A 13,335-nucleotide genomic window follows, 5' to 3' on the forward strand; every position below is an offset into this window, starting at 1 on the left:
GCTGTTCATTAACACAGAAAATTATTTCAACTCTTCCCTCAATTTCAAAGATTGTGTTTACAGTAACTTACAATGGAAGTCTATGGGGCAAGACATCGTATCAGAATGAACATCAAAAAACATTGTTTTGAACAAGACTTGTTAAAAAATGTTAAATGTGTCACCTTGTCTGTGCAAAGTTATATGAACATGTAAAAGTCACTTACATCCGTAACACATAAGTTCATCTGCCAAGAACAGAAGTCTCCCAGCTAACAGAAATATGTTCTAAGACAGGAGGACCAGTGTCCTGGAGTCTAGCTCCATCCAGCCCCAGCACACTTTCCTGGAGGTTTCTAGTGAGTCTGAAGACCTTGATTAGCTGGTTCAGGTGTGTTTAATTGGTGCTGGAGCTAAACTCTGCAGGACAGTGGCCCTCCAGGAACATGTTTGGACAATACTGTTCTAAGATTATTGTGCCAATGTTCCCATAGGGTTATGAAAACGCTATTCCTGATATTCTGTGAATGTTCAAAATATCCAGTTTTTGAAATGTTTTTTTTTTCTTGGTTATATTAACATAGAGGGCCCTATCATACACCCGGTGCAATGTCATTTTCACGTCCTGCCGCAAATTGTTTAAATAGCAAATGCATTTGCGCCCATTTGTGCGCCCATGGGCGTGCTGGTCTGAAAACGGGGTGTGTTCAAGTGCATTGTTGGCGCACTGCTATTTTGAGGCAACTAAAATAGACTGTGCCTTTGACCAACTGAAACCTGGTCTAAAGTCAATGGCGCAATATTTTTTTTTGTTAATTAAAGAGCACGTTAGTAATATTAGCCTATTGGCGGGTGAACAACGCGTGTACACTCTGCTTATTACACACACAGGGAGGCGCGCAGCGCACAAACATGCCAAATATAAAAAATGAAAGGATTACAATGTAAAATATTATTATTGTTTGTTAATTAGCACGTTAGTAATATTAGCCTACTGGCGGGTGAACAACGCGTGTACACTCTGCTTATTACACACACAGGGAGGCGCGCAGCGCACAAACATGCCAAATATAAAAAATTAAAGGATTACAATGTAAAATTAATTAAAGAGCACGTTAGTAATATTAGCCTATTGGCGGGTGAACAACGCGTGTACACTCTGCTTATTACACACACAGGGAGGCGCGCAGCGCACAAACATGCCAAATATAAAAAATGAAAGGATTACAATGTAAAATATTATTATTGTGCCCCGTTGATGGTCTACTCGCGCGCTTTAACCGTGCGCACAAGCAGAACCTTTCCTCTGGAGAAGCGTTCAGTTTTTGCTCTGTCAAATTCCGCCATGTAAATAGCGAATCTGCCATGACACGAGCGCAACTGGCATTTAAAGGGAATGGGAGATGAGAGTCTGATTGGTTTATTGCACGTTACGCCCAAAACACACCCATGACTCATTAAGAGAATAGGTACAACACTTTTGGACCATGCGCCTGGCGTGCCGACCGTTTTTCCCGTCGTTAAACTAGCAAAAGTGGATTCGGACACGCCCTAAGTGCACTTGTGCCGTGCGCTTTAGACCATGAGCTTAGATCGTTAAAATATGGCCCTAAGGGAACGTTCCATTTTAGAATTTTGCAAATATTATTGGAATGTTACTTCTGAAACATTTATGAAAAATAAATAAATAAATAAAATGAACGATGTATAATAATGTTTTTGTGCTAACATTTTGAGAACATTAATAAAGACCTGATTAGTCTGAGTCAAAATTCCATTAATGTTACTGGAAGGGAAAAAAAAACCTTTATTCATAACTATGAGGGAACCTTGCCAGAATGTTCTGAGAACGTTCCCTGTTAACTGGGCTTACAGATCAAATAACACACATTTTTGTACGTAGCAATTAGTATACAGGCTTTAATAAACATACGTTTCCCATTTCTGCTTTAACCCTGTGTAATTCTTGCCTCTTAGACATCCATTATAAGTGTTTCACTGCAAACAAGGCTTTTGCTTGTTTTGAACCTGGAACATTCCCATGAAATGGGAATGCGACTGTGCGACTGTTAGTGAGTGAGCGATCAGCTGGCATTATTGCGAGTATCAAGGGCACACAGTGTCTTTCAAGCCCTGAATGCAGAAAATGACAAACACAGTTACAAATCAGAGCCCTTTTTAGTTTTTCTGTAAGAAAGAAAGAAAGATCAGTTCATTGTGTGTGAGTTTAAGACTCAGACGAAAATAAACATAGAGTGCACAGGAACAAACACATCAACATCAGCTGAAAACCTGAAAATGAGCTTAGGAACGGATCTTTCGGTCAGTCATTTTCCTGGTTCATCTTATGAGTCTTACGAGATTCACACTGGAAAATCAGCAGTCCACATTGACCTTTCTCTTCCTGCAGTTGAAGCTTACTTTGGAGGGAAGATGGAAATGTGCCAGACCCTGAATGGGGCATTCACACTGACAGCGATTTGCAAAATTACTTTTGACTTTGTTTTTCAGGGAGAGCTGATAATGTGAGATCAAGTTTAACTTTATGCAAATGAGCTGTGATGTAATGCTGTGACGACCAATGGGAGCGCAGACTGATATAGTTGGATAATGCAGTCAAGTAGGGCTGCATGATAATATGATAACCATGATTAGTTTGCTCAGAAATCATGAATGTTCTCATTTGAGAAATTGCTTTTTACATTTCATCAAAATTATTGCAATCATTGCACCGCTTACACAGAAATCAGTGTCAAACCAAGCAGCTTTCTGTTGGTCAATGCGGTGAATTCCTGTGACCAACCTGAAAATGAGCAAAACCTGCATGACAAAACTCTTGATCACAACAGTTCCTATTGGAATGACTTGATTTTGCAGATGTGAACACATCAAACACTACAGCAATGGTTTAAATCACTGCCAATGTGAACTCAAGGGGCATGTCGTTTGGTTTTCATTGCATGGATTTGTCAAAGGGACATGGCCAATCTTTGCCACATTCGGGGCTAGAGCCAAAGCTCATTGTCCAAGCCATAACGTTACATGAATGTGAACACTAGCAGGATTCAGGAAGTTCATCTGATTGAGGGGTCCTCAACACTTTTTACTTTTTGTACATGATATTGATACAGAACATTTTGCTAACGTTACCATTAAGTTATGAAAACATTATTTCTGAATGTTCTCTGTTACAAATGATTTTTCTTAGTTATGAGAAAGTTAAGGGAACATTCCATTTTATCAATAGTAAATCTTAAAATCAAACACTACAACAATGGTTTAAATCACTGCCAGCGTGAAGTCAAGGGGCATGTTGTTTGGGTCAGAGGGTGTGACTTTGTCAAAGGGGCGTCGTTGAATGTTGCCACAATCGAGGCAAGAGCCTCAAACACTACAGCAATGGTTTAAATCACTGCCAGTGTGAAGTCAAGGGGTACGTCATTTAGATCAGAGGGTGTGGCTTTGTCAAAGGTGCATGACTTGGTGTTGCCATATTCGAGGCTGGAGCCAAAGCTCCTTGTCCAAGTCATAATGCAACACGATTGTGAACACTAGCAGAATCCTACAGTGATTGGAACAGCATTAAAAAAAGTGACGTGACATGTGGCCAAGCATGGTGACCCATACTTGTAATTAGTGCTCTGCATTTAACCCATCCAAAGTGCACACACAGTGAACACACACACGCACTGTGAACACACACCCGGAGCAGTGGGCAGCCATTTTTTTGCTGCGGCGCCCGGGGAGCAGTTGGGGGTTCGGTGCCTTGCTCAAGGGCACCTCAGTCGTGGTATTGAAGGTGGGAGAGAGCGCTGTACATTCACTCCCCCCACCTACAATCCCTGCCGGTACGAGACTCGAACCCGCAACCTTTGGGTTACGAGTCCGACTCTCTAACCATTAGGCCACGACTTCCCCGAATACAATACAAATGCAACTGCAAAAGTTCAGTCTACGCGCTCCACGAAGCTCATTCAGGAAGCTCATCTGACTGAGGGGTCCTCAACACTCTTTGTTTTCTGGACAAAATACTGATACAGAACATTTTGCTAACATACCCATTAAGTTCTGAAAATTTTATTTCGGAATGTTTTTTTTAGTTTTTTAAAAATATATTTTTTCTTGGTTATGTGAATGTTAAGGGAACGTTCCATTTTATCAATGTGAATGCATCTTAACATCACTGCCAGTGTGAACTCAAAGGGCGTGTCATTTGGAGTAAGGTGGTGTTTTTTTCAAAGGGGTGTGGCTGAATGTGGCCACATTTGAAGCTAGAGCCATAGCTCTCTGTCCGAGTCACAATGCAACACAATTGTGAACACTAGCAGAATTCCACAGTGATCAGAACCGCATTTATATAAACGCAAGATTTAGTCTATGTGCTCCACGAAGATCTTTCAGGAAGTTTGTCTGATTGAGGGATCCTCAACACTTTTTGTTTTTTGGACATGATATTGATGCAGAACGTTATGGTAACATTCCCAATAAGTTATACAAATATTATTTCTAAATGGTTTTTGAACATCCGTTTTGATTTTTTTTTTATGTTTTAAAACATTTTACTTGATTACTTGAACATTAAGGGAACATTCCATTTTATCAATGGTAGATGTGAATGCACCTTAACATCAAAAACTGCAGCAATGGTTAAATCACTGCCATTGTGAATTCAAGAGGCATATCGTTTGGATCAGGGGCGTGGCTTTGTCAAAGGGGCATGGTTGAACATTGCCACATTCGAGGCTAGAGCCTCAAACACTACAGCAATGGTTTAAATCACTAGCAGTGTGAACTCAGGGGGCGTGTCGTTTGTATTGGGGGTGTGGCTAAACATCACCACGATCGAGGCTGGAGTCAAAGCTCCTTGTCTGAGTCACAATGCAACACGATTGCAAACACTAGCAGAATTCCACAGTGATTGGAACAGCATTTATACAAACGCAACTGCAATGGTTCAGTCTAAGTGCTCCATAAAGCTCAGTCAGGAAGTCTGTCTGATTGAGGGGTCCTCAACACTTTTTAATCAGGCAGTGTTTGAAGGCTGACGGCCGTGAGCTGATCAGGCAGCTCTTGGACAGCTTCCCTTGAGGGTCCTTGCACTGAACTGTGCGACTCTGCCAACCTGTATCGCAAGTTCTGGAGCACGTCATCCACGATCCCATTACCCAGCGTGGCCCCGCGGGTGGTGTCGTTGTCGGAGGCTCCATCGTCGCAGGAACCTCGATAGTAAATGTCACGACCTCTGCTGATGATAGCGCCGCGGCGGTTCCTGAAGTTGCAACAGCCGTTCTTGGTGGAAGCGGCATTTTGCATGGCATGAAGAAGCTATAGCGGATGTCTAGTGGTTTCTTAGCATCCGTGGCCAGAATCTGCACCACCAGGCTCTCCTGAAGGGCCCCGGGGCCCATGCTATGAAGGGCTTCGTCCCGCTGACTCCAGCCGGTATAGTTGAGAACAGAGCCGTTGAGGGGGACGATGGTCTCGGACGTGGAGATCATGAACTTCCCGTTCAGCAGGTATTCACCTCCGGGCCGCCGCAGTGCCAGATACGCTGTGTAGCGTGACTGGCCTTTGGCTTTGTACTGTCGGACCTTCAGGTGCGTTGAACCCTCAGGAACCTTCACCACATCTGTGTAGCCCTTACTGGAGAACATAGATACAACATCAACTGACCTCATTAGTCTTTTTGTCTTACTTTGTATTTTTTTCCCCAGTACAAATATCTAAACATTCTTAAATCAAGATACATTTACTTGAGAAGCAAAATGACTTTAGATATTAAGTCTTGTTTTCCAATAAAAAATTTAGAGAGGTTATGCCTAAAACGAGAAATATCTGCCAGCAGGATCAGAAAAATAAACTGAATTCAAAGGGAAAACAAGTTTATTTTTCTTAACCTATTGGCAAATATTTTTAATATACTCACATAATTTTGATAGGGTGACTTCAGGTTAATTGGGGCATTTTTTCCCAGTCAACTCAATGGCAAAATGTGTTCCAATTTACCTGAATTCATAATACATTTTCCAGAAAACAAGACTAAGTATTTTTCTTATTAAATTTTTTTTTTTTATAAGAATTTGTCTAAGAAAAAAAAAACATTTTGTTTTCCCTTTGAATTAAGTTTATTTTTCTGACCAACTCTCTAAATTTTTATAGTTTCTTAGAAATTACTTTTTCTTTTACTCGGTAAAACTTTATTTTAAGGACCAAATTTTTGCTATTAATTAGTTACTTATTAGCATGCATATTACTAGCATATTGACTGTTTATTAGTACTTATAAAGCACATATTAATGCCTTATTCTGCATGACCATATTTTAGATCCCTTATAGCATATTGTTTATTAGTACTTATAAAGCACATATTAATGCCTTATTCTGCATGACCATATTTTAGATCCCTTAACCCACCCCATACCTAAACTTAACAACTACCTTACTAACTATTAATAAGCAGCAAATTAGGAGTTTGTTCAGGGAAAACTCTTAGTTAATAGTGAATATGTGATCCCTATGCTACAGTGTTACTTTTTACTCTTTTAAATCTCTTAAAGTGCATATTGCAGGTTAGAGACCCAGTGAGTCAATGTATAGAAAAATAATGTAGGAACTAGATTTTATTGAAAATATACTTATAAATACACTACTTGAGGCTTCTGGAGTCGTGTTTGTGAGAAAATTGTTCTTCCGCATCTGAAAAACGCCAAAACCGGAAGTGACGTAACGGGAGGGAGTGCGGTCAGTTTAAACAATAGAAAAACAATGGATGCAATGACAGTTTGGATGCTGAGGAAGTTGTAAATGTTTATTCATACTTGTATAACGGACCACAGCCATACAATTATGAGCCTGCTATGCGGCCAAGAGAGCAGGGACAGGCCAGGATTATTCTAATAATAACTAAAGTTTATCCGTGCTATTGATACTGTGACCACGAACTTGACTACGAATAACTTTGCTAAGAGGTCTTTGTGTCTGCGCAAAGAGAGAGAATCGCCATTCATTCCTTTCACTTTACAATAATAATAAAAAAAGGTCAACACAGAGAGAACATACAAACTCCACACAGATGTTTTTTATTCACAATAAGCTACAGAACATACAAACTCCACACATATGTTTTTTATTCACAATACGCTACAGAATACGTAGAAAACTGAATCTATAGGACTAATAGCGAATCGCGCTTTGGTTCCTATTTTAGAACAACTTAAAAAAGTTATTGTAGCCTAGTTACAGCGAAAAATTAATTTAGGTTTTATTATATATATATATATATATATATATATATACAGTGGGTACGGAAAGTATTCAGACCCCCTTAAATTTTGACTGGTTGCGATCGAGGGAAAGATGAATGTGGCCAAGTACAGGGATATCCTGGACGAAAACCTTCTCCAGAGTGCTCAGGACCTCAGACTGGAACTAAGGTTTACCTTCCAACAAGACAATGACCCTAAGCACACAGCTAAAATAACGAAGGAGTGGCTTCACAACAACTCTGTGACTGTTCTTGAATGGCCCAGCCAGAGCCCTGACTTAAACCCAGTTGAGCATCTCTGGAGAGACCTAAAAATGGCTGTCCACCAACGTTTACCGTCCAACCTGACAGAACTGGAGAGGATTTGCAAGGAGGAATGGCAGAGGATCCCCAAATCCATGTGTGAAAAACTTGTTGCATCTTTCCTAAAAAGACTCATGGCTGTATTAGATCAAAAGGGTGCTTCTACTAAATACTGAGCATTTTTCAGTTTTTCTTTTTTAATAAATCTGCAAAGATGTCAACAATTCTGTGTTTTTCTGTCAATATGGGGTGCTGTGTGTACATTAATGAGGAAAAAAAAATTAACTTAAATGATTTTAGCAAATGGCTGCAATATAACAAAGAGTGAAAAATTTAAGGGGGTCTGAATACTTTCCGTACCCACTGTATATATATATATATGTTTTATGTGGGGCTGGGTTTTTCACATGACACATTAACGATGATATATTTCAAAAAGTCAATTCTGCTGTTGTCCACATGCACCGCGATCTCTGGCAGTTCATTATAATGTAGTATAATAAACATATCCTATCACACAGAACTGCAGAATACACACACACACACACACACACAAATATCTGCATTAATCTCGAAAAAAGCTCATTCGTTCCGGATTTGGATACTGTGTGAAAGTATATTGCGATCCATTGTTTTCCTATTGTTTAAATTGACCGCACTTCTTCCTGTTATGTCACTTCCGGTTTTGGCATTTTTCAGATGCGGAAGTAAAATTTTCTCAGAACAATTGAAAAAACAATTGAGGTGTACAAGAGATTTGATTTGTGATTTTGCTTTTCTTTCATGTTTTCTTTCAATGTTCTCCCAGGGAAACAAAGGATGTCATACCAGGAACATTTCCTACTTCTGTAAATCACATTAAAGGGGTCATGAATTGAGAAATTAACTTGAGCTTTTGATATATAAGAGGTCATCGTACTAAAATAATATCCTGTAAGTTTCAGAACTGAAAATATCCTTGTAACTGAAATAAAAGCTTTTATTGACACCAGGCCTTAATAGATAGGTTAAACGCCGTCTCCACAGAAGAATATCAACGCCTAATTCTGTAGCCCTGCCCACTGATTCGCGCATGACATAGTAGGGAAATAACATGAGTGCCGCAAAACCGGATCGAGCAACCAAGCAATAAACATGCTGCTGAAGATCGCAAAATATTGTGCAGTGCCTGGTTGTGGAAGAACGCAGTTGCTGCATAACCTTCCTTCAGATTCAAATATTAGGAATGCGTGGGTGAACTTTATTTTTAATGAAGTTTCAGCTCACGCTTCATTTCACCGCGGATTCCGTTGTAAACAAGACACAGGTTGACGCTGGATTTGCAGAGAGACTGAGATTAAAAATCAGTGCCGTGCCATCTACTGTATATTGGATCCGACAGAAATGGCGCACTTACATAAGTAAAAATATTTGTACTACAGCATGTCTAACTATTGCTTTGTTAGAGATCGCTTTGCTATGTCCTGATTATGTGTACGTGTCTAACCAAAGTCACAGAAGGCTCCAACTATGAAGGACGCAGCTTGTCAAACAGACACACAAAAAGGTAGTTTTCTATGCCAAACTATTATCCAATCATAGCAGTGGGCGTTTACTTCCAAGTCTTCAATGCGGCACGCCCATAAAAACCGAGTGTTTCTCGAGCCAGCCTCAAAACCAGGGTAGAAAATAGCCTATTACTTATTGATTTTGATGTTTTTGAATGTAAAAACCAAGTGAACGTCATAAGTGGACCTCAGACAACAGTATAAAATAATAAAAAAAGCCAGTTCATGACCCCTTTAAGAATTCAGTTTTGTATATTTCAAGCTCAGAAACACAAACAGAGAGTGTCAGATTTCCAGACGAGCTTGTGTCTGAGAGTGTGTGTTTATGTACAACTTAACCATATTTTGGTGAGATATTTGTATACCCAGAAGTGATATAAACCTGACCAAACATCCAAAAATCTATCTCTGATGACGTCCTCGTTTGTTAGGGTTTGGTTAAAAACAACAGAAGTGGAACCATTTGTGTTTTCTAACCTCTTCTTGGTGAAGTTTCCAGCCACTTTGATACAGCTGTTGCCATCGCCACCGCAGATGCCACACTTGTCATACTGGAGTTTAGAGCCAATGATCCCGTCACAGCCGGTGCGAACACACTTCCCCTTCACACACACTGAACTGCTGTATGGACGGCATTCCGTCCCATCAACCACCTGCAGGAAAACCACACAAACCAAACATTAGCTACTGTTTGGTATTCATCTATTGCTACAAATAAAAAGTCACAAGTCTTTTTCAAATACTTTATCAAATATATTTACAAATATACTTACACTAACAAACAGCAACAAAAGTACTATGCTAATAACATGTTTTTTTGGACATGATATTCATAGAATGTTTGGTCCCACTTTATATTAAGTGGCCCTAATACCTGTGTACTTACATAGTAACTAGATGTGTACGTAGTATGTAACCACAGTGTAAGTACACATTGGTACATAGTATCTAGAGCTGTAATATTTTTGTAACTACACACATGTAACAACCCTCCGAATGATTTGTGTAAGTACAAATGTGTAACAGGATATATATAACTACATTTTGTAACAACAATATGTATAAGAGTAATTGGAACAATTTGATCCAGGGGGAGGAGATGGGTAAGTTTAGAGATATGTAAAGTGAGAGGACTTGGATCTCAAGTTGGTGGAGTTGGTGCACCACTGTAATACCAGTGTACTTGCATGGTAACTCCTCAGGAACTGTCCACTTAATATAAAGTGTAACATTCTGGACACCAACCACAGTTTATATGTAAAGCCTAACTTACTGACCGCTGCTGTGTAGCATTGTTTACTTAATATAAAGTGTAACATTTTCTTTACCAAAAAGTGCTGTTAGTCCTGTTACACATTTGTACTTTCATTACCAAGAAGTGTTGTTACCAATGTCCTGTTACACATTTGTATTTACACATTGTTACATATGTGTAGTTACACAAACATTACAGCTGTAGATACTATGTACCTATGTGTACTTACACTGTGGTTACTATGTAAGTACACGGGTATTAGGGCCACAATATAAAGTGGGACCGAATGTTTTCCTAATGTTCCCATTAAGTTATCAAAACGTTATCTCTGAATGTTCTCTAAACGTCCGGTTTTTAAGCATTTTAAAAATGTTTTTTTTTTTCTTAAATGTTTAAGGAATTTCATCATTACTGCAAACATTAAGGCATGCTCTTTTGAATGTTCAATTAAAAAAATTAGACAAACATCCAACTAAAACATCTAACATTATGAACAATAATGTTTTAGGAACATTATTAAAGACCAGATAACTTTGAAAGAAATCTCTATTTTGTTCATAACATAGAACATTTGTACTTAACATAATATGTTCAAAGAACGTTTTGCTAACATTCCCATTAAGTTATGAAAACTTTATTTCTGAATGTTCAAAATGTTTTTAAATGTTTTATTTTATCATTTTGCAAACATTATGGGAACATTACTTTTGAATATTGTCTGAACAATCAAAAATAAGTAGTAATTAAAAAAAAAAAAAAAAAGTCAGGCGAAAGTCCAACTGAAATGTTTAAAAATGTTTCCATGAACAATGTATAAATAATGTTTTTGTGCTAAAGTTTAGAAAACATTATTAAAAACTTTTATTAACATTACTGGAAGAATGTTTGTTCATAACTTTTACAGAACCGTGCGAGAAGAATGTTCCCTGTTAGCTGGGTTTGAAGTATCATGTGAAACCTATATGTTTACATGGCACTTTAAAAAATCGTATGGAATTACCATAATATCATGTACAAAAATGGAATTCATTACAGTAAACAAACACGGTACCCCCACAGTGCTTGTGTAATTCTTCAGAAATGAAGCATCTGTTGTCCATTACTTACTCACCCGTTGTGAGAACACTACATAGTATCCCGTCCCTTTGGCCCTGCAGGTGAGTTTGCACATGTCTTTGGGAAGCACACCGGCAAACTTTGGCACCCATTCCACAAAGGTCTTCACTCCTTTAGGGTCCGTCTGAGGGCCGTTACGCACCTCACACTGTTCCTGACGGAAACTCTTACCTAACAAAGACACAAGACAAATATGAGCAAATATATTCAAATATATGAAGGGCTTATGGGATATGTTGTGAAAACAGTGAAATCTGTTGACTGTAAATCCCTTACCATCTAAAGCTTCGAACTGAAGATAAACTTCATAAGAGGCCGTTCACACAGAATGTACTTTTGCATTCTACTGCTTGTCTCGCACATGATGTGTTATAAAACACACACAGTCAAGTTAAAAGTTGAATTTTAACCTTGTATTTTTTTAATCCCCTGACCTGCATCTCTCAATTTCTAAACATAAAAACGTGAAACACTAAATCTGGAATACTACATGCATAAGCACACACAGATTGAGCTAATGCATACTATTGCTATAAATACAGTATTTAATAAAAATATTAACACTTTTGTGTAGCTGATATAATATGTGTTTAAATCCTTTGCTTAAAAACAGCCTAAAATGGACCAGGTAAGACCAGCAGGGAATTATTTATAATTATTGCACAAGAGTTGTTATTACGTTTTTTTTTTGCTATGATTACTATTGTTATTATTTTAAATGTATTTCTTAATTAAATGGCATTACTGTCATTAATACGGAGTATGAGTCAGAGTTATTTTAGTATTATTTATATACAATTATATTATTTTTTAATATAATGAATCGGCTTTTATTTTAATGTTTTCCATTTTCATTAATGATAAAAGCACTGTAAAGATTTTTTATATTACTATTTATACTTGAGTAACTTGTTTTATGTCAGTTAGTTGCATTCACTTAGTTTCACTTAATTCACTTAGTAACATTTATATTTTATTCCAGATTTATTTAAATTAACAAATCAGCGAAAACTAATATTAGTTCCAGTAACAACATTGGTTTTGAATTAAAAAGTTTATCTTTTAAAAATTCATGTCAGACTGCAGGACAATTTAAAAAGTTCTAGTGAAAACAAAATGGTTAATAAAATGCCAAACAATTACAGTGAACAGTTATAGCATCTAAAATACACTTTGCATTATAAATATTCATATACATTTTAACCTAAAACCTGTAATGTGTTAAGTAATGTAATGTGTCAACTACCTAATTATAATTTCTCTTTACTCTGTCATATTAGATAAAACCTTTCACTGAACTTGTTGCAATCATTTTGTGATTGCTGTATCTGCAAGAGATCGTCTCGGTTACATGTGTAACCTTCGTTCCCTGAAGGAGGGAACGGAGACGTTACGTCAGTAGTGACTGACGAATTGGGATCCTCGCTAGAGAAACCCCTCCAGTGCCCTGCGAAAGCCGGCAAGTCCCCCCACACCAGTTGGGGCAGAAGATAGGACAGGGCTTAGGCAGAGGTGTCCACCACTGCTGTTCCGTACAGTGGGACACTGGGAAAGCGTACCCAAGTAGCCACATCCTGTGTATAAGAGGTATCATGTGGAAATTACACATATGGACTGGCCATAGGGCACTGCTACATATGAAAAATCCCTGCGGTAGACTCAGCCTGCCTGGGGTGAGATACTACGTAGCAGAGATGGCAGAGAAATCTCTGCTAGGGAAAGACAAGGGCTTACCGTGAGTGAAGCCGTACCGTGGAAGAATACACATGTGGGATCACCCGAAGGGGGAATCACTACACACGGGCACCTAGCCCAGCACAAGGGCTGACCTTGGGCATACACACGAGTGCTGGACCTGGCGTCTGGCGCTC

At 38.5% G+C, this 13,335-nt stretch overlaps 1 protein-coding gene across 1 annotated transcript in view; it reads right to left on the reverse strand.

Annotated features, from left to right (window-relative positions):
• Positions 1 to 4,567: 4,567 nt before the first annotated feature.
• The window catches only part of adamts5 (ADAM metallopeptidase with thrombospondin type 1 motif, 5 (aggrecanase-2)), a 54,940-nt gene continuing 46,172 nt past the window's right edge, over positions 4,568 to 13,335 (reverse strand). Inside the window, exons 6-8 of the mRNA XM_016538057.1 lie at positions 11,460 to 11,635; positions 9,571 to 9,746; positions 4,568 to 5,622 (exon numbers count right to left, since the gene is read on the reverse strand). Coding sequence (XP_016393543.1) covers positions 4,989 to 5,622; positions 9,571 to 9,746; positions 11,460 to 11,635 — 986 coding nt within the window. The 3' untranslated portion in view covers positions 4,568 to 4,988. The remainder of the gene's footprint in view (positions 5,623 to 9,570; positions 9,747 to 11,459; positions 11,636 to 13,335) is intronic.

Source organism: Sinocyclocheilus rhinocerous, unplaced genomic scaffold (assembly GCF_001515625.1).
Source record: "Sinocyclocheilus rhinocerous isolate Xijiao unplaced genomic scaffold, SAMN03320098_v1.1 scaffold2051, whole genome shotgun sequence".
NCBI classification, from domain to species: domain Eukaryota; kingdom Metazoa; phylum Chordata; class Actinopteri; order Cypriniformes; family Cyprinidae; genus Sinocyclocheilus; species Sinocyclocheilus rhinocerous.